Source organism: Panthera onca, chromosome D4 (assembly GCF_046562875.1).
Source record: "Panthera onca isolate mPanOnc1 chromosome D4, mPanOnc1 haplotype 2, whole genome shotgun sequence".
NCBI classification, from domain to species: domain Eukaryota; kingdom Metazoa; phylum Chordata; class Mammalia; order Carnivora; family Felidae; genus Panthera; species Panthera onca.
Window position 1 is genome coordinate 71,429,317 of NC_138351.1, and position 21,289 is coordinate 71,450,605.

Here is a 21,289-nt window from a genome sequence, read left to right on the forward strand (position 1 = left end):
TCCAGACCTTAGCTCCAGTCTGGTCCCTCCAACTCTGATAAAGTTCAGGAGAGTAATGTGGACATCTTTGCAGCCTCCATGAGCCGGGTTGCATCCCTTCCTTCCATTTATCTTCGTGATAGAAATAACAGCCAGGAAGTTGAGTCCTGTAAGAAGCATTTTAGATGGTTCCACCACATGGACCACAGAACCAGTTCTCTGCTGTGAGAGCAATTGCGCCCTGTGTACTCAAAACTCGACTTAGGAAAAGAGAGAAAGGGTAAGAAGGGAAAACGGAGATGCTCTCTGGTTTCACAGCTATGCGGAAGTTTTATTTTATAGCCACGCCTCTGTTCCCTGGCCAAGAATGAGTTTGTATTTTTGGTGGAACTTAAAAATAACTGGATTAAAGGATCAGGTCACCTATTACCTGGGGAAAAGTCTTTCTAATTTAAATAGCATGGCCTTAGTAGGAAGTAATCTGGGTTATTCAGAGTAGGAAGCTGGTTGTGCAGCCTGCGGCTGATGTTTGAGTGATTTGGGTCACACCAGGCATTTAGGCTAGGAGCCTGGGAGGTCACAGCTGGTAACGGGCTGTGTCAAGAGGTAACAGCCTGAGGGTGGTGGGGAGGTGGGTGGGGAAGCTGTGAATACATTTGAGTAGAAGTTACAGCTTCCTGCTTGTCCTTGTAGCAAAGGACACCTTTTTGGTAACCCCCTGGTCCCAGCCATATCTGCTAAGGAAAATGTACCTCCTTCAAGTTCTTTCAGCTCATGATACGCCCAGCAGCAGATGCAAGGAAGAGAGAGCACACTGGCGTCCATCACCCCAGCTGGGCAGCTGTCAGGACCCTGATGTGTTTTCTGGGCAAATTACACAGTCTTCTAGAATCTCGCCTGTGCTGTTGACTCTGTGGTGTTGGGAAGGAGTCACAGCCTTTATGCATGGTGTCTATTGCAATGTCTGGGATGTGGGGTATTAATATTTTGCCCCTGGGTTGTCGTGGAGGAAGCAGAGGACTCTCCTCAGCTGCCGGCTGGAAAGGTAAAATTCCCAGACCTTGCAGGAAGTCAGCACCCTCATTTCTAACTAGGGGGCCTACAGGGAGAGCAAAAGAAAGGAAGCTGAAACTAAGTCTCCAGGAAGTCTGTCTCAGTTCCTTTCTGAATAAATGGTGGGGAGGGGTCTCTGACTTCTGAAGCCAAATTGCGTGTCTCCCATCACTTCTAGAGATACAGGTGTGCAAACGGTCAACCAGAAAGCCAAGTGAATACTCTTTAAATCTATCCACCCTTCTTAACATAGCCCTAATCATTTTGGAAGCCTGCTGTCACTGAGAACACTTTTTGAAGTATTAGGAGAGAATTTGGAAGAACTGGCCTTCAAATCCTGTCTTTGCCACTTCCTAGCCAGGTGATCTTGGGAAAAATCTTTCAATTTCTCTAAACCTCATATTCTAAAGTTTTAAAACTAAAGTTTTGCATACAAAAGGGCCTCGTTGCAAGTATCAGCCCAGATCGTGTATGTTTGTGTACTATGAACAGAGTGTGTCCGCAGTAAAATGGAGATGTGACGGGGCACCTGGGTGGCTCAGTCGGTTGGGCATCCGACTCCTGATCTCAGCTCAGGTCACGATCTCACAGTTTGTGGGTTCGAACGTCGCACTGGGCTTCATGCTGAAGCCTGCTTGGGATTCTCTCTCTCCCCCTCTCTCTGCTCCTCCCCCATTCTCTCTGTCTCTCCAAATAAATAAACTTTAAAAAAAATGGAGATGTGACACTCACAGTGTGCCCACCAAACAGGCTCATTGTGCTGCCTCATTCACTTGTACATCTGTGCAGCTAGTAGTGTATTGGCAATGGTCCAGGTTCTGTTCAGGCCAATGTGTGACCCCTCCTCTGCTTCCGATGTGACTGGAAAAGATTAGGGAGGTTAGAGATGCCTTAGGTCTGACTTCTAGCCTTGCCTCGGCCTTTCCCCTGTAATTGCCTCATGTAGATTTCTTCTCAAAATGAAAACTTCCCCATCATGCCCTGCTCCTCCCCACAAAAAGTCAACCAGCTCCCAGAGAGAATTTAATAATGGTCATTTACACTTCCGTGTAAAATTGCTTAATAATAAGGAACATTTGCATTAAACACTTCGCGGTATACATAGTACTTTTAAACACATTATCTACTCTAATTCCCGAAACAGATTTGAGAGATCTTGTTACAAGTCCTGCTTACAAAGGAGTTACAGTCTGCCAAGGAGAGTCCCATGATTGTCTTGCATAGGGTCTGGCAGAACTTTCATAGGCGATCCCGGGCACCACCCATATTGTAAACTAACCCATACTAATTTGTTTTGCATAACTATTAAACACGTTTTGGTAAATAGCGGCAGCTTGAGACACAACCTGGCTACCGGGTTATAATAAAAGCACGTCTTGCACTGAGTTCTGGCACCCATACAGACGTTTATTAAGCAACCATTTGTAAAAGTAGGCATAAAACCTACTGTCTGTAACCTCAAAGAAATCCCAGCTCCTGAAGATTCTAGATGCTCCAGCCCCACCTTGCACGAAGACAGGTTTTACAAGGCAGGATTCCCTTACCCTATAGGGGTTAATAAACCATTAAAGTCCTCTGAACCTAAAGGCAGAGAAAGAGCCATTTAGCTTTTAGGCTCAAAGCACCATCCCTAAGGGTGTACGAGCCCCCTTCCCCTGCCCTGCTCACTCTGTCTGGAAATCTATTTCGGGAAAGGACAGAGAACATCTCTAATCTGCAAATTTGAACACTACCAACTTCACCAGATTTCCAGTTTTTATCATGCTAATTGACAAGCCACTAATTTCACTGATGAAAACCCATTTCTCACCTTAATGATGCCAGTTGGCAATGCCTCAGGGGGCCGTGGGAGTTAAAGAGAGCCAAACTACCCAGGAAGGAAGCCATCTATGGAGCTTGGAATTTCTGATTAGGTCCTGGTTGACCACTCCTAGAGTGTATATTCCCAGTTAGGTTGGCTCTCTGCTTCTGAATGTAATTTAAACTAATTTCAAACACACACATACAGCTGTATTATATTGTCTCTGCCCACATCTTCTAAAGTAAATAGTAGACGTCCTGACCAGCTATTAGCTATTTGGGGAAGCCAGTAGGCTGGCAGGTATTATGTGTCCTGCTCTACCAGGCCTCCGCCTGGAGGGTTCGCAGGGGCAGTCCAAAGAGGGTGCCCCTTAGCACCCTTTGAAAATCCAGTTTGCTCGGTTTTGCTTTTGTTTTTTGTTCTGTTTTGCACTGAGGCACAGTTGATTTCAGAAGGACTTCCCAGTCCCCTTGATGAGCGTGTACTTTATCTGAATCCGGAATCAGGTTCCCCTTATCTGAAGCATAGGGAAAAGTCCAGTCTTTTTAATCTTCGAAGGGAGCAATGAGCATTTGTTGGTTTGAGCAAGACATCATTTAATGACACCAAGCCCAGATTCCTGCCACTTCTGTTTACCTGGTGTAGTTTACAGGTGGCTTTGATTGTATCAGGCCATCTTGCATGAAGGTAAATTCCTCCAGTTGAGAATAGAACTCAGGAATTTGCTCCTTTGTTATAACTGTTGCCTAACTTTCCAAAAACTCAGGATCTCTGAGGCATGGTTGTGAATCAGTAAGTCAGGGTTATCTCTTTAATTACTTCTACCTTGATTAGGGTGTAGAGCTGCTTCTCTCTGAAGTACATGGAACAGAGTGTCAAGAAAAATGTTCTGAATTTATGGAAAGAAGCGGGAGGAGCCCCCTTGTAACGGGAAGGAGAGAGAGCCGCTTTCCTGTTTACACCCTCCAGTGCCTAGATTTTTTACACAAGTGTATTGGAACGGAATCATGTCTCTGTACATTGGGACTCCAAACTCTGACTTTTAATCAGTAATCAGCATTTGTAAAATCTTAGTTTGACCCATCATAGAAGATATTCAAGGCACGAGACTCATCATTTCTGACGAAAAGCTAATGGTAGTCTTTTTGACATTGCGAAACTGTATTGTCACAAGCCGTTCTCAGACTTTGAAAGTTTTGAATTGGAACACTTGCTACTTCAGAAAGTGTGCCTTGAAAAGGGTTGGTATACTTTTTAAGTTCTGAGAAGAAAACGCTGGCAGAGCATCTCCTAGCTCATTGTCCGGCGCTTGAATGGACGTACCCAGGAGAAAGAGACAGCGTGCTCTTGGGCAATGCTGTGGAGGGGGTTCAGGACCTTCTATCCCTGTGATTAGCAACAGGAGAGAACTATAGGCAAGTTTTTCACTCCTCCTGACAAGACGAAATAAACTCCAAAAGAGACTTAGGGCTTCCTAGGAAGTCCAATTTTTGTTAAGAAAAAAAGTGTCTCCTGGAGCTTATTGTTACTGCTAATCTCATTATGACCCCACAAAATAAGCTTCCTGCATGTTTAATGAATGGATTAATGACCAAATGAGCTATAGAATGAATTATTTGCCTTTTAAATTCCTTTAATGCTATGCCACCCTCTTTCCTCTTATGCCAACTACTCTAAAATACTTTATGTTCAATAGGGCAGTGATTTTCAACCATTTTTCAGTTCCAGCAACTTCCTACCATTTTCCTATCTTCCCTCCTCCACCCCCAGAAGCCAAAAAGGATACAGGAAAAGCTCTCCTTATTCCCACAAAGACTGTTAGCAGTAAATCATTGATTAAATGAAGCTGGGGTGGGAGACTCACAGATAATCTGTCTCTCACTGTAGCAGTGCCTTGTGTCTCTTTTTGTTGGTCTCTTTATTCCAGTAATAGCTTTCCATGGAGTGGGCTAATTTTGACGTAGGTTTATTTGAAATTGAATGGCAGCCAGTAAGTGGCAGGCATTCAAATTTTCTGTAATTCTTAGGGTGCCTGGGTGGCTCAGTCGGTTAAGCATACCCCTCTTGATTTCAGCTCAGGTCATGATCTCCTGGTCATGAGATCAAGCCCCGAGTCAGGCTTGGTGCAGAGCACAGAGCCTGCTTGGGACTCTCTTTCCCTGCCCCTCCCCCACTCATTCTTTCTTTCTCTCTCTCAATAAATAAATAAAACTTAATATTTTTTCTGTAATTCTTAACGGCATAGATATTACTGGTGATTGCCTTGCCAAAAGAAAGTCTAGTTAATGTTTTTAAAAGGCAGTAAAAATGTCTTTGACATGACTCTTGATGTCATTCTAAAGATAAAAGAACCATTAGCTAATAATGGTAAAAAAATAAAATAAAATAAAGATATTAGCATTATAAATATTAATGGTATTAAGGGACCAGATTTGGACAAAGACCAGAACTAGACTGGAAGTTCATCCAAGACCAGAAGGTATTGACAAAAGAATCATTGTTACCTATTCCTAAAGAAGGAACATATATTTCTTGATTGATTTAAGTCTACAGGAGAATGTAAAAAATGAAGAGTGAAAGAAACCACCTGTTCATGGGTGACCTTCCAGCTCATGGATGACCTTCTAGGTCATGGATGACCATGAGACTTTTCAGCATTCTGACAGAAGTGCAGAGCATGTAGGGTAAACTCCCATGCTATTTAAGTCTCGTGAACAAATCCATAATTATGAACCTTCCTTGGAAGTGTTTTGAAATGAATCTCCTGAGAATCATCCTGAGGTGGTGTTTTAATATTACGTTCTAAGAGTTTAAAATTATTCACAACCGATGCAAATGAAAATGGTACCATCTTGCAGTTTTGCATTATACTATGTCAGTAATACGAGGCATACTCTAGACTCAAGAGAGGAAGACAAACCTGACCAAGGTGTCAGTGAAATTCTTGAGGGACACTCAAATTAAGTTTACAATTTACCACTGAATTTTCTGAGATAAACCAGAATCCTTGGGTATGAAAAAAAAATCCTCCTAGAATTTGAAAATTAATTTTACTAATGCCAAAAAGAAATCACATGGGATTGGTGAAAATATAGGATTTATTTCAAAACATTAAAAAGATGTGGTTTTTCTTATTTAACAATAAGATTGGAGCTATCACATATAGTACATTTTAGGAACTGGAGAATTGCCGCTGGCTACGAACTTTTCAAAGCAGCCCTCACTCCTTAACTAAGGAGTGTTGTTTTGATGTAGTCCCAGAGAACAGAACTATACAGTCAGTGGCTTTGGTTACGGTGTTTATAATGTACGTGATCGATTAAGAGCCATTGCACTGGGGCCCTGTAGCTCTTAAGGAGCCATTGAAGGAATCTACTGTTTTCCAGTATTTTCTCTTGGAAAATTTTTCCAGGAAGTTTCTTGTCTCCAGAAATATTGCATTACATATGGCAGAGGATTTCAATAAAAATCGCTGATGCCAAAGGACCATCTTACTCTACTTGGGGACACACAAATAGTCCTATTACATTTCTGCAGTAGTTTGCTATTAAGATATTTTATTAAATTCTGGTACAATTCCTGTATAATCTTTTCTACTTTAGAAGATATTTGAGCAATGTCTTCAAATGATCTGAATCTTAATTTACTTTTAAATTTAAGAATGGGACTGGCATTTATTGAACGTTCTCTGGACCCCCAGTAAACAAAGCAGAATCTGTAACATCGAGAGGTTTATGAATGAATTACCACAGCAAAATGAATATGCGAAGAATTATTAGAAGAGAAATCTCTGTTCCAAAGAACTTGTCATTGCTTCAGTTTTTCTTCCAGTGAGTTACCAGTTAATTTCTCAGGGTTCGCCTCCATAAGAGATTTAATAGCTAACCCTGACCTTTGTTGTCTCTTTATTTCAGAAGCCTCCCCAGCTTTCTGAGGATGATGTCCGGCTAAAAAACGAGAGAGACAATTGCAGCGTCGGCCCCCTGGAGCCTGCAACCAGCTCCCTTCCCCCAGATCACAAAAACATGGAAATTGAAGTCTCTGTTGCAGAATGTAAAAGTGTTCCTGGAATCACCTCTACCCCACCTTCCATGGACCACCCCTCCCCTTTCTACTCACCCCCCCACAATGGCCTCCTCGCTGATCACCATGAATCTCTGGATAATGATGTGGCCAGAGAGATCCGCTATCTAGACGAGGTGCTGGAGGCCAGCTGCTGCGATTCTGCTGTGGACGGAACTTACAACGGCACGTCGTCCCCAGAGCCTGGAGCAGTCGTCGTGGCGAGCAGTCGAAGCCCACCTGCCCACACAGCCATCCAGCCAGAACTCACGGAGAGGGCAGCGGGCAGACAGGCCCCTCCTCACATCGAGTTCAGCACAAGCAACTCTGACGCCATGGCAGAGGGTGGAAAAGCCAACGGCCACTCGCCTGACCAGCCCCAAGATCTGCTGGGGGACGGCCTCCAGGCACCCGCGAGCCCCAGCTCCTCCACCAGCTCGCGGTGCTCGGGCCGTGACGGGGAGCTCACGCTCACCACACTGAAGAAGGAGGCCAAGTTTGAGCTGCGTGCCTTCCATGAGGACAAGAAGCCCTCCAAGCTCTTTGAGGACGACGAGAATGAGAAGGAGCAATTCTGTGTCAGAAAAGTGAGGCCTTCGGAAGAGATGCTGGAGCTGGAAAAGGAAAGGAGAGAACTCATCCGGAGCCAGGCCGTGAAAAAGAATCCTGGCATCGCGGCAAAATGGTGGAATCCTCCCCAGGAAAAAACCATCGAGGAGCAGCTGGACGAGGAACATCTGGAGTCGCACAAAAAGTACAAGGAGCGCAAGGAGAGGAGGGCGCAGCAGGAACAGCTGCTCATGCAACAGCAGCAGCCGCCCCCAGCCCAGCTCTGCGCGGCCCCTGTGGCCTCCCGTGACCAGGCCAGCGCGGCAGAAAACGTAAAGGAGGACATCGTCACCGAGCAGATAGACTTCTCTGCCGCTCGCAAACAGTTCCAGCTCATGGAGAGTTCCAGGCAAACAGTGGCCAAGGGCCAGAGTACACCTAGGCTCTTCTCTATCAAGCCCTTTTATAGGCCTCTGGGGTCAATCAACTCAGACAAGCCACTGACCATCTCGAGACCAGCTTCCGTCGGGGGCCTTCCAGAAGACAGTGGTGCATCAGCAGCCAAGGGGCAGCAGAAAGCCAGCTGTGCCCTGGAGAGTCAGCCTGCGGGGGGAAGCCAGGGCAGCACAGCTCCTCAGGGGAGGGAAGGGCCCTACAGTGAGCCTTCCAAACGTGGGCCCTTATCCAAACTGTGGGCAGAGGATGGGGAGTTTACCAGTGCCCGGGCCGTCCTCACTGTGGTCAAGGATGACGACCCTGGGATCTTGGATCAGTTTTCAAGGTCAGTCAATGTCTCTTTGACCCAAGAGGAGCTTGACTCTGGTTTGGATGAATTGTCAGTGAGGTCCCAGGATACCACTGTCCTGGAGACCCTGTCCAACGATTTTAGCATGGACAACATCAGTGACAGCGGGGCCTCCAATGAGACAACCAATGCCCTCCAGGAGAATTCACTGGCTGATTTTTCTCTGCCCCAGACTCCACAAACTGACAACCCTTCAGAGGGCCGAGGAGAAGGCGTCTCCAAGTCCTTTAGCGATCACGGTTTCTATTCCCCTTCATCCACACTGGGAGACTCTCCATCGGTTGATGACCCCTTGGAGTATCAGGCTGGTCTCCTGGTGCAGAATGCCATTCAACAAGCCATAGCCGAGCAAGTGGATAGAGCTGTGTCCGAAACCAGCAAGGGTGGGACAGAACAGCAGGGACCTGGAACAACTCTAGAGGAAGCTGGCACTGGGGCTCCCAGTTCAGAGAAGCCTCAGAGCATGTTTGAGCCGCCTCAGGTGTCTTCTCCTGTTCAAGAGAAGAGGGAGGTATTACCAAAGATTCTGCCTGCTGAAGACCAGGCACTCAGGGAAAGGGGGCCCTCCCAGCCACTGCCAGCCGTACAGCCCAGTGGCCCAATAAACATGGAGGAGACCAGACCGGAAGGGAGCTATTTCAGCAAGTACTCAGAGGCAGCTGAGCTGAGGAGCACAGCCTCGCTCCTGGCCACTCAAGAGTCCGATGTGATGGTTGGGCCCTTCAAGCTGAGGTCAAGGAAGCAGCGGACTTTGTCCATGATCGAAGAAGAGATCCGAGCAGCTCAAGAAAGGGAAGAGGAACTGAAGAGGCAGAGGCAAGTCTTGCAGAATACCCAGAGCCCCAGGGCAAAGAACGCCCAATCGCTGCCCTCCCGAACATCATGCTACAAAACCGCTCCAGGTAAGTGAAGTGCGTACCAGAGACAGACGCCGTGGGAATCGGTTGATTCCAGCTTATGTGTTTCTTTGTGGAGCCTCCTCTGGGTGTGGCTAGAATTAGTGTCGGGGGCACTGACACAAGGGTTTTTGTATCCAGGGACATGCAACTGGAGTCAGAAGAACCCTGGGCCTGGACGGTGTGCCATTTCCCAGAGGATGCAATGGCTCCTCTCCCATCGTTCTGTTCCGGGTTTGGTTTAGTAGAGAATTGTTCTCTTCTGTTTGAAAGGGCTGCCTCTGGCTGAGGGAGGGGCAGTGTGTCAGAGTGAGCCCATGTGTGGACTGTGTTGGAGTCGGTAGCTTGACCCTTAGCATCTGTAGTTAAATCGAACCCATCTGATTTGGACGACGTGCTCTACTAACGCCGTCTGAGTGCCAGGTTCTTTCCTAGCAATGGCAGTCATGACCCAGGGTTGCGGATCGACCATAGATGTTTTTGTCCCTCTTCTGTACGATTGGATTGGTCTTCCTTTTAGTCATCACGGTGCCATTTCTTTGGAATCAGGGGTGGTCTCATTCATTCTTATCCTATGACACATTTGGAGAAATTGAGTGACTCTTTGTAAAGGCAGGTCTTTAGTCCCCTCCCATTGCCTGGGCAGTCCCTTTGTATACTTTGTGTAAATGGCTGGTGGTAATGTCGCTACCATTATGGACAACAGCGTGACCAGTAGTTTTTGTTTCCCATTTGGATATGATGGCAATCAGAGATCTGCACGTCCTGCTGCAGAGAAGTGCTACTCAAAATGTGATCTGGGCTAGTCCACGGACTGTTCGTTACCGGTCCATGCCGAGAATAAGTACAGATATTGAGAGCAAGCATTTGAAAATTCTTGTCGCAATTTGGCATTGTCCTCAAATCCAAGTGTGGAGTTTTGCGCTTTTTTTTAAAGTATTGGTTCATAATGGACCGAGGGGTAACTTCTTTCACTGGAGACTATCTAAAAAGCATTACCCTAACATATAATTGTTGGCGTTTGACTTGGTTTATCCAGATCTTATTCCCATCTTGACACTTGGCTTCCGTCAAATCTACAGTGACTCAAGGTAACTCTTTTGATTATTAATTTTTAAATTTTGAAACAGTCTCAACCTTAAGTTCCCAAGTACAGTACAAATATCTCTTATTACGAACCATTTGAGAATAAATTGCCAACATGATCTCCGTCATCCCCAATTTTATAGAATATGCCTCATTCTGGATTTGTCTATGCTTTCACATGAGTACATGTAGGTTATGCATCTTGGTAGGACTACCACAAAAATGATGTTATTTCTTCTCACTGTGTCCAATCAGGGACAGATGTTGACTTTTGTTTCATATAATATCAACTTGGATCACCTGATTGAGGGAGTGTCTTATAAGGTTCTAGAGTAAAATTACTTTGTCCTTTGTAATTAATAAATATTCTGGGGCCTCTGGGTGACTCAGTCAGTTAAGTGTTCAACTTCAGCTCAGGTCACGCTCTCACGGTTCATGAGTTCAAGCCCCGTGTCGGGCTCTGTACTGACAGCTCGGAGCCTGGAGCCTGCTTCAGAGTCTGTGTCTCCTTCTCTCTCTGCCCCTCCCCTGCTTGTCCTCTGTCTCTCTCTCAATAAACAAACAAACAAACAAACATGGGACGCCTGGGTGGCTCAGTCGGTTAAGTGTCCGACTTTGGCTCAGGTCATGATGTCCTGGTTTGTGTGTTCAAGCCCTGCATTGGGCTCTGTGCTGACAGCTCAGATCCCGGAGCCTGCTTTGGATTCTGTGTCTCCCTCTCTCTCTGCCCCTACTCGCTTCGTGCTTTCTCTCTCTCTCTCAAGAACAAATAAACATTAAGATTTTTTTAAATAATAAATAAATAATAAATAAACATTAATAAATATTCTGTACAGTTAGTTTGGCACTATGTAATCTTTATCCTACTTCTCATCAAACTTTAAATCTATTCATGTATCTATTTATGTAAGTGTGGTCTTGTGGGTTCCTATTATATTCAGTGGGTTATAATCCATTTCTGTTAGTTTTATTCTTAATTTGTGTAGATATAGCTTATGGGAGCCCTTTCAAGTTAACTTCATGTCCTTTTGACATGGTCTCATTATCCTATGGAAACGTCCTCACTTTCTGACACCACAATATGTTCCAGTCTCATCTGATACTTTCCTAACCCTGAAATCAGCCATTTTTTCAAATAGCACTAATTCCTGTTAGTGGAGAATGGAATTTAGAAATCAAAATCTGGGTGATTGGTGTGCTCATTGTTATTAGATTGTTTGTCCCTGTTCCCAGGCACTCTCAAAGAACAGAATTAGAGAATATATACACATTCTGTCTGTCTGTCTGCCTGTCTGTCTATCCACCTACCTACCTACCTATCTTGAAAACCATGAGCTCACCCTGATTCCTTTAACTCTAATCTAATACCACAGGGCTCATATTCTCCCCATATTTGTAACCTCCTTGTTGACAAGATACCCGGTTCAAATACCCTTGATATATTTGTTTGAGCAATCCTCTCCTTGCCTTATGTAACCAGTCTCCTATTTTCCTTACCCAACTTGGGTTCCAATACCCTGTGCTAGGTCACCTCTGTCCCCCACCCACCTGCTGTGGCTCCAGCACAGCACTCTGGGCCACTGTGGTATCCTACCCTCAACTGCAGACACCATCTCGTAGAGCTCCTCCCCAGTGGCTTTTGGACTAAATTGTTCATGAAGGAAAGAAAGAGAGGGGAAAGAGGAAAAGCCTGGTGACTTTCTTGATATGGTTTTTAATTCCTACAGGTCACAGGGCAGTGGCCAGCTAAGTGAGGCAAAGAAAACTTGCAAGGGAGGGTTTTTTTTGGTGTGTGCTTAATAGTGACCAGTTGGCTTTTCCCAAAGATCCTTAGTTGTCAAGTTCATTTCAAATTCTTGTGGGCTAGCTTGGCACAGAGATGCCAATGGGCATTCTGCATGGTATCCTAGAAAAAGGTTTTATACCACTTGAATTCAGCCCAATCTGAGGAGCCTACTTCATGTATAAGTGACTGTAAAGGGCCTGCAGAAGAGCCCAAAGTCTGGCAGAGGAAGGTTCTTCAGGCATCTCATCAACTTCTGCTCACATAGGAAGTAGATACCATGGCTCTCCTGTCAGTTATAGCTGGCTCTACCTACCTAACCATCCCTTTATGTTATTTATTATAGAACCTTCCTGCAAGTGCGTGTGCTCAGTGGGTATTTTCATTTTTCTTCACTCCACTTTTTTTGTTTTGTTTTGTTTTTAAGTAGGCTCCACGCCCAGTGTGGAGCCCAATGCAGGGCTTCAACTCATGACCCTGAGATCAAGACCTGAGCTGAGATCAAGAGTCAGATGCTTAACTGACTGAGGCACCCAGATGCCCTTTACTCCTCTTCTTAATTGAGCCTCCCACCATATTGTTCCCTTCCTTTATTTCTCCCATGTAAACAAGATTAAAAACATTTCAACACTTTCCTCTGTTCCCTGACCTGCTGCAGTCTTTTGATCTTCCCCACCAGGCTTAAAATAAGACAGGGTTCTAGTGTTTTCCCTCAGCATCCCAGCAGCCCAGGACTACTTTTCCCAGCACTTCCCTCTAATGTCCTCCCCTATATCCCATTCCATAGGATTGATTCTGCCACTTTGGTAAGATGGTAATCCATCCATGCAAGTCTGCATACTGCAGCTGTCTAATTATTGTACTGAACACAGTCGTGAAAATGATGCGTGTGCACCTCATTCCTTCATGTTTATCTCTAGAACATTTAAAGTAGGTGGCAGGGCTTCCCAGAATTATGACATGGATTGAAAGGAACCGAATGAAAAATGTGATTTTCTTTCTCTCCATGCCTGGTAATGTTTGGAGTGTTGCTTGGCTAGCCAGCCTCTAAGTTCGTAATCAAGGAGGAGGCTGACACATCGCTCTGAGCAGCCAAACTGGACGATTCATGGCCAGGGTTAGAACTGTTGGCTCCAACTTTGGTTTGGTGAATGGAGATGTTGCTGAGTTCCTATTGTGCTACTCCACATGTCCCACCAGTAGAGGTGACTCAGCTGGTCTGTTGCGTGACCCAGCGTGATGATTTGATATCAGGTGATGAAAAATATAATTTTTAACTTCTCCTCTGGTGGAAATCATGTTGATGACATGCTAGATTCCTAAAACCTAAGGCAAGGAGAATCCACTGAGAGCGAAGATGCAATAGGGAAAGAGAAATCTACTAATTCTCGCCAACCATTCCCCAGGTGTTGCAAAGATAAACTTGTTTTTGCTTTTAGTTTCCCTGCCTTTCAAAGATGGAGAAAGATATTTTTTAAATGATACTGTCATTTTCAAAAAACGGTTGTTAGGAAAATTATTTTGGAAATTTTATCTTGTCGGCTCTTAGGAGATTTTAAAGGAAGAAGTTCCACTTAAATAGGATCTGTGTGACTTTTGCTCATACAGAGGTGAGCAAGGCAGATGCAGTTCCTGCCCTTAGGGAACTTACAGCTCAGTAAGAGAAACTTACTTCAGACAAACATGGCGATTTCATGGCAGAGAAGCATGAAAATCTGTAAGAGCACAGATCAAGGAAGATCACCTCACTGGGGGTATAAGGGAAGTCTTCCTTTCTTAGGAAACTACTATCCAAGCTTTGAACTGAAGGAGTAAAGTTGGGTTCAGGGGGTAGGTGCAATCGTTCCAGTGAGAAGGAAGGGCACCAAGGAAGGCCCAAAAGGAAAAGAAACTTGGTATGTTTGAGGTACTTAAATAAGGTTAGAGTGGATTGAAGGAAGAGATTTAAAACAAAATGAAAGAGTTGGTTTGAAGCCAGACAACAAAGAGCTGCCTTCATCCATGAATTGATGGAAAGAGCTGCCTTCATCCATGAATTGATGGAAGAAAAGTCTTTCCACTTTAATGAGTCCATTCCACCAGCTTCTGTTGAGCTCTTCCTCAGCATAAGAACTTCTGAAGGCATGTTGCCATGCATGTTGACAAAGGCTGTGTGTCGTGTGGGAGGCCATATTCCCAAGAGTGAACACACGTGTGCCTTCTGTTGATGGCACTCAGAAGTAGAGAAGAAAGGAAGCATTCCAGCAGGTGCACTAGCCTAACACACCCCTGAGGATCAAGTTTGGGAGGAAAACCCAAACATTTTATTGAAGTTAAAATTCGGATCTTTCCAAATGTCTTTTCATATTAAGGCTGTCAACAGTTCTCACTTTAGCGCCTGGTGTCTATTATTGGATATCCTGGTTTCACTTCCAAATTCTAGGCATGACAGAGAAACCTAGTTAGTTAGGTGATGATTACTTTGGTTTTTCAAAATAGTATCCATTTTCATGCCAGATGTTGAACTGATCTACCAAGTCAGATAAGTTGCCCAGTGGGACATCATGGGGAGTGGTAAAGGAGAAGGTGTGGATATTGAGTTCCATAACTTGGAGTGTCTGCTCATGTTTTTAATATGTGGAAAGATGTGATAGTTACATATCTTATAAAGATAAAATTTCCAACGAGTTTCAGCTTCAATTGTCAGTTTGAATTAAGGTTGCACAGGAGGTGATCGTTACATTATTATAAAGATTATTGGCTGGGTCTTTTTTTCTCTCTCCTCTATGATCTTCAAATATCATGAAAAAAAGTCCTAGACAGAAAAAAAAATTATGTCAGCATAATATTCATGAAAGAGAGCTTGGTGGCTTATTCCATGCTAAAGTAGTCTTCACTGGGGATGCCCTCTTTGCTCCATGTAGAAGACCATGTGTTGGCAACTGGTAGAAAAATTCTGTCACAGGCCCAGGTGACAGAGGGCTCTCCTTCAGGAGTATACAGTGTTTCCCTTTGGCACAGGCAGGCACAGGTTATATAACCTGTAGGGGTCCAGCTGGCTGTGTGACAGTACTAAAGCTTAACGTGGAGCACCTTGCAGAGCATTATCTCTACTACCATATTTCCTGAACATTCCTTGGTGACAGAAGCCTAATCGTGGTAGCTACAAGTTACCTTAAAGCTGTGTACCATACTAGTGACTTCACACACATTTTCTCATTTTTCCTTTTCTCATTTATTCCTCCCAACAGTCTTCTGAGATGTAATACAAATGATTCAAACCCTTGAGGCCAGATCTTTTCAGAATTTTTCTGATTTAAGAAAAGCCATAATGTGTATATACTATTATTTATAAAAGCATTGCAATGCATATGCTATTACGTAACCACCACGCCCTGCCCCACCCCAGACAGGGTCCTGAGCTACCCCCATCACTGCATTAGACTTCTGCTATAAAACTGAAGAGGAGTTAGTTTCATCAAGTGGGATCGTTACATCAAGAAGGACTTCATGCCTGGTCTCGTGAGGTTTGCTGCCAAGTAAGTTATGACAAAGCTGGTTTTTTAGAGCTTGTTTGGATTTTCAAATTGGACATAAGAGGTCATGGGCCTATACTATTATTCCCCTTTCAAAGAATTAATACCAGAGTCCAGAGAGATTAAGTAACCTGCCGAGGTCACTCAGCCAGGTAGTGGCAGAACCAGGTTCAAACCCTGGCTCATCTGATTCCGAAGTCCGTATTCTTTCTATACCCTTTCTTAGCCACCCCTGAACCTGCCCCTCTGCCCTGGAGGTCTACAAGGTATGTAGTAACAGCTCCCCTCTCCAGCCTACAGTGATTGAGCTCAGTCTCCCCCCGACCCTCTCCCAGTCTCCGGTCTGACCCCTGCATTGTCTTGGGTCCTTCCTACCCCCTGCTCTTTGGACCCACTCTAGCTCTGAAATCCCCTGCTCATCACGGTCTGGGCGAATGAGTTTGCTCCCAGAGGCCACGAGACAGTGCTACCCTAGTGACCCAGAATGGGTCCTTTGTGCTTTCAGAACTTAACCCCAGTGCTCCAAATTACAATAGGCAAAACTGCTGGTGCTGTCCAAAAGAGCTGAGCAGATGGCGGAGGGGACCAGCATGGTCCGGGTGAGCTATCTAGCCTGATGGCTCCTGTGAGTTCTTTCTGAAAGTTGGTTTACCAGAAAGAAGCTCCTTCATTCCAGACACAGGTCTATTCCCTGAAATCTTTGGAAGAATTGGGTACTTAAATGAAGACTCAATCTCTTAGTTTGAGAACATGCAGGAATAAGTGTCCACTCCATTAGCTGAACATGTTTGGTGGGTTGGGGCCAAAGCCAAATACATTAGTTTACTGGTGGTCATTGAACACCGCGACTGCTTTCTGCTGTTCTCTTTGCTCATGATTGATCCTTCTACCTGGGACCAGAAATTCCTTGTGTTTTATTTATCTTCAAATTGATTTATTTATTTACCCAGCAGATATGCTCATTTTTAAAAAACACATGCCATTTGGGAAGGAATTGTCAAGAAAAGGTTAGACCGAAGAAGTGTTTGGCAAAGGGTGAATGTATGTGGTGAAATCAGGACTTCTCAAATCCCAGAATTCAAACTTCTCTTTGGGCATTGCCCCCCAAGGTTTGAAGGGGCAACTGCTGAGGCTAAGCCTATCAGCCCCGCTCCCAAGAAGGTAGGGACTCCAGTCTTTCTCCCATGAAGAACCCACGGCTCTGGCTTCTGGGAAGTAGAACTTGAGAAAAGGCACTACATCTCTACCCGTTTAATTCCCCGCTCTAAGCAAGTTCTGCCACCACTGCTCATTGTGCTGGGTCTTCTGATGAATGCACAGTGTCACGGCTGGCCCCCAGTTGTGCTCATGCCTTGTTGGGGACACCACAGGGCATCTGTGTCGCCTACTCTTTACCCCTGTGTGTGGCTACTCCGTGCTCCAAGTTAGGAGAGCGGCTTCCAAAAAAAATCAGACTCCACCACGTGCCAAAACAGATGTAATCTTGAGCTAAGAAAGAAAAGATGAATCAAAGGACCTAATTCTTGTAAAAATCCCTGCTCTACCCCTCGTAAGAAATGTGAGCTAATCAAAGCCAGGCGTGGGAGCAGGATGTCCCCTGTGACTGCAGGAGTCCAGTCAGGATATGACTGTGTCTCTTAACCAGCCATGCTGCTATTCCCTCAGGAGACTGGCATTTCACATCCATCTGATCTTTGTGAATAAGCTACTACTTACGGGGTGGAGAGCTAGGGGCAGTGGGTGGGGAGTGTACCAAAGAGTGCATATTAGATTTCATGTAATGGTATTTTATTTCTCATGACGTTCAATGTAACCGTCAAAGGTTTCCCAAAACCTGTGTGCATCCAACCTCACAGGTATTCCCAGTCTGTCTGTATTTCTCAAATAGAAATTCATACCTTATGTAAAAAAAACTGGTCAAGGAAACTTAGGTGCCTAAATGTCACAGTCACTTCTCTGGATTTATATTTGAAGTTCAGATCCCGACTCCCCTGCTTGCTTAACCGTGTGACTGGCTTACTTCACCTGTGTAAGCCTCAGTCTCCTCACCAGTAAGACGGGAGTAAGATCATACCGACCTCAGTGCCCAGTACCCAAGAAGAGTTACTCTTTTGTTGTTACTACAGTTACTGTTATGTCTTAAGACAAGAGCTAGAAACCCTTACAGAATTATGTAGGAGTTGTTCTTCTACAGCTGCTGAAATAAATGTCAAAACCTGCATTATAAAATCGCTTTCTGTTCCTAGTTGGTGTATTTTCGTATTTACTTCATTAAAATTTAAAATCTCACTTACAAAACCTGAGTTCAGGAATTCGTTTTCAATAGTCAGCTGTGATTTCAAAAAACAAAGTGTACTGGGGCACAGTGAAATTGCGAGTCCATAAAAATGTTTCCTTTCTCTTTCCCTTTGGGGGGGTAGAAATCATCACACAGTCAGACCCACCATGTTGGTAGAAATGCGTTTAACAAAAAGAGCTTGGTGGGGGAACTGCTATTTGCCGTGATTTTCATTCTTTCTGTTTTAATTTTCTTTTTCTTTTTTGGTCTTGAAACTGTGCTTCACCTAGAGAAGCAGAGCTCTTTCCTTCTAGAGGTTTCACCTTCCAGTCCTGTTCATTGAGGATGACCCAATATCAGCAGCTCATCCAACACCCCGATCTTTAAGGAATAATATTTGGAAATTTCTCAGACTTGTTTAACCGGGCCAGGGGTATTTCTCATGTCCGAGCTAGGCTTACGATCTGAAGATTCATGTCATTGCATTTCAAAACACTGCGACTTTCAGGAAAAGAGATAAAAGGACCAGGGACCAGCTTTTGGTGTGTGGGTCACAGCTGGAACCCCACAATCACCTGCTCCCCGGATCTGACAGGAAGGATATTCCCTTTTACTGGGAGGAAATGAAGTTGAAAATACAAGTCTGAGCTCATTTCTTTCTGGCGACTTGTGAGTCGTCTTAGATGTTTGCAATCTTATCGCCATGCTGTGTGAAGAAAGGAGGTCATTGAAGGAGGCCTGGCCAAGGCATGGCATCTGGTGGGCGTCTTTGTTCGGTTCAGTTTGGTTTTTAAGTAAGAGTGGGTGATGGCTTTTTCTTTTCTTTTGAGAAATGTAGAAACAAAGGATCTTTGATTTAAGAACTCAGACACCATATATGTGGAGTGTAATAGTCACCAATATCACAGTGTTTGGCCAAAATAATTTTCTAAACTTTTGGAAGCCACATCCTTGGCTTGCTAGAAGTTAGCCTTGTTCCTACGGAAGAAGGGTCCGGCTGTCTGGGATGGTAACGGCTGTGCTTCCAGCCTGTGCCACCTTCGCTCGGGTTCCTTGTCAGGGAGCAACCGTGGTTCTTCTCTCTGACGCCTCCTCCCCTGGGCAGCACAGCCTGTCACAGATGCCCAGGGGAAATCCTTCTTGCCTGGAAAATTCAGAAGTGTAGCCAAGGCCTGGCTTTCTCTCTGTGGACCAGAACGGGATTTAATTATTTATGATTAAATAAGCAGGAAACACAAATTTGTGTTTTCTAGTTTTCCATTCATGATGGGCGGGGGGGGGGGGGGGTGGCGCGCTGACAGCATTTACTAATTTGGAGTGAAATTTAGCTGCCCCCTCTGCTCCTTAGTCCACCTTGCAGACCACGGCCTGGAATGCCGCTGTCACAGACGTGAGCAGGGCTCACCAGAGGCCCTGGTTGGGGGCGGGTGTCAGCTCCTCTGGGTGTGTGCTATCTGGTGAGATACAAAGGCTTGCGGATTGCCTAGTCCATGAAGCAGCTTTATCTACTTTTCTTGGCATGGCTAATAACGTTTAAAAGATTTTTTTTCTGGTTTGTTTTATATTTTTTAATTAATTCATGCTTTTAATTAATTCATTGGAAAACAAGGAATAAAGATAAAAATAAAAGTAATTCCTAATCCTAACTGCTACCTGCCTAGGCTTCTCCATGCACATACGTGCATAGAAGGTAATATTGGGCTTATATTTGTATTCATTTCCTATCACTGCTGTAACAAATCGCCACAAATAAAGGGGCTTAAAACAACACAAATTTATTATCTTACGGCTCTAGAGGTCAGAAGTTTGTAGTGTGTCAGCTGTGGATTGAATTGTGTCCCCTCTAAATTCATATGCTGACAATGTGGATGGAATTAGAATGTATTATGCTAAGTGAAATACAGTCAGAGAAAGACAGATATCATATGATTTCACTCATATATGGAATTTAGAAACAAAACACATGAACATGGGGAACGGAAGGAAAAAATAAGACAAATACGGAGGCAAACCGTAAGAGACTTTTAAATACAGAGAACAAACTGAGGGTTGCTGGAAGGGAGGTAGGCAGGGGATGGGCTAACTAGGCGATAGTACTAAGGAGAGCACTTGTTGGGATGAGCACTGGGTGTTATATGTAAGTGATGAATCACTACATTGTGCTCCTGAAACTATCATCACACTATATGTTAACTAACTTGGATTTAAATAAAATTTAAAATAGAAATAGCAAAAAATTAAGTTAAAAGAAATTCATATGTTGAGCCCTAACCCCCAATGGAGATGGGCACTTTGTGAGAGGTAATTAGGGTTAGGTGAGGTCATAAGGGTGGGGCCCTTGTGATAGAATTAGTGCCCTTCTAAGAAAAGACACCAGAGATCTAGATCTCTCCCTGTCTCTGCCATGTGAGGACCCAGTGAGAGGTGGCCATCTGCAAAACAGGGAGACAGTTCTCACCACAACCCAACCATGCTGGCACCCAGAGCTCAGACTTCCAGCCTCCAGAACTATGAGAAAATACATTTCTGTTGGGTAAGCCACCCAATCCATGGCATTTTGTTATGGCTGCTTAAGCAGACTAAGATAGTGTCTGCCTGGGCCAAAATCAAGGTGTTAGTAGGGCTGTGTTCTTTCCGGAGACTCTAGGGCTCCGTCCCTTTCCCTAGAGGCTGCCTGCGTTTCTTGGCTCACGGCCCCTTCTGCCCTCTTCACTGCTGGCAGTGTGGCACCTTCAAGTCTCTGTTTCTCTGACCCACCTGGACCTACATGGTTACACCAAGCCCAACTGGATAATTCACGATAGTCTTCCCCACGCAAAGCTTTTAACTGCATCATGTCTGCAATGTCCTTTTGCCAGGAAAGCAGCGTCTTTGCAGGTTTTAGGGATTAGGATGTTAAGCATCCTAGCAGAGGCTATTCTTCTTCCTGCCACAGGACTGTTCATCTTATATGGAGTGAGGTTTTACCAGATGTCGTGCATGCACTTGTGTTTTCTTTCACACAGCTAATAACTGGTGAACCAGGATTTGAACCCCAGCAGTCTAGCTGCAGAATCTGTATTCTTAACCCCCTGCAATCTCTCTCTTTTTTTTTTTCTTAAAACATTTTGAGTATTTTCCCATGACCTTAATTATTCCTTTATGTTGGAGAGACTAAAACATGATTTGTCATAACTAAATAATACTCCATTATCTGAATGAGCCAAAACTAATTTAACCATTTTCCTACAGTCAGATATCTTGGTTTTTCCCACATGTATAGTTATAAAAAAAAAAGAATACAACGGTAAATTCTTATATGTAAGCTTTGTGCCTATACTTAATTATTAACTGAACTTGTGGGAGCTGCTTAAGTTAACTAATATACGCTAGAGAACAGCATTTCACCAATTGTTTTCCTTGAGACATCAATAGGGATTCTATGAAATGAGGTTCTCTGGTTAAATAAATTTGAGAAATGTTTCATACCTACCCTTGAATAA

General features: G+C 44.4%; 1 protein-coding gene across 11 annotated transcripts in view; it reads left to right on the forward strand.

Moving 5' to 3' along the window:
- PALM2AKAP2 (PALM2 and AKAP2 fusion) overlaps positions 1–21,289 on the forward strand; it is a 480,648-nt gene that overhangs the window by 440,345 nt on the left and 19,014 nt on the right. For 10 of the 11 annotated variants that reach the window (XM_081790931.1, XM_060609059.3, XM_060609058.3 and 7 more), the window contains one exon: positions 6,748–9,151. In XM_081790931.1, the coding sequence (XP_081647057.1) occupies positions 6,748–9,151 (2,404 nt within the window). Of the gene's footprint in view, positions 1–6,747; positions 9,152–10,184; positions 10,398–21,289 lie in introns of those variants that run through there. The other variant, XM_060609057.3, reaches the window with a different exon arrangement.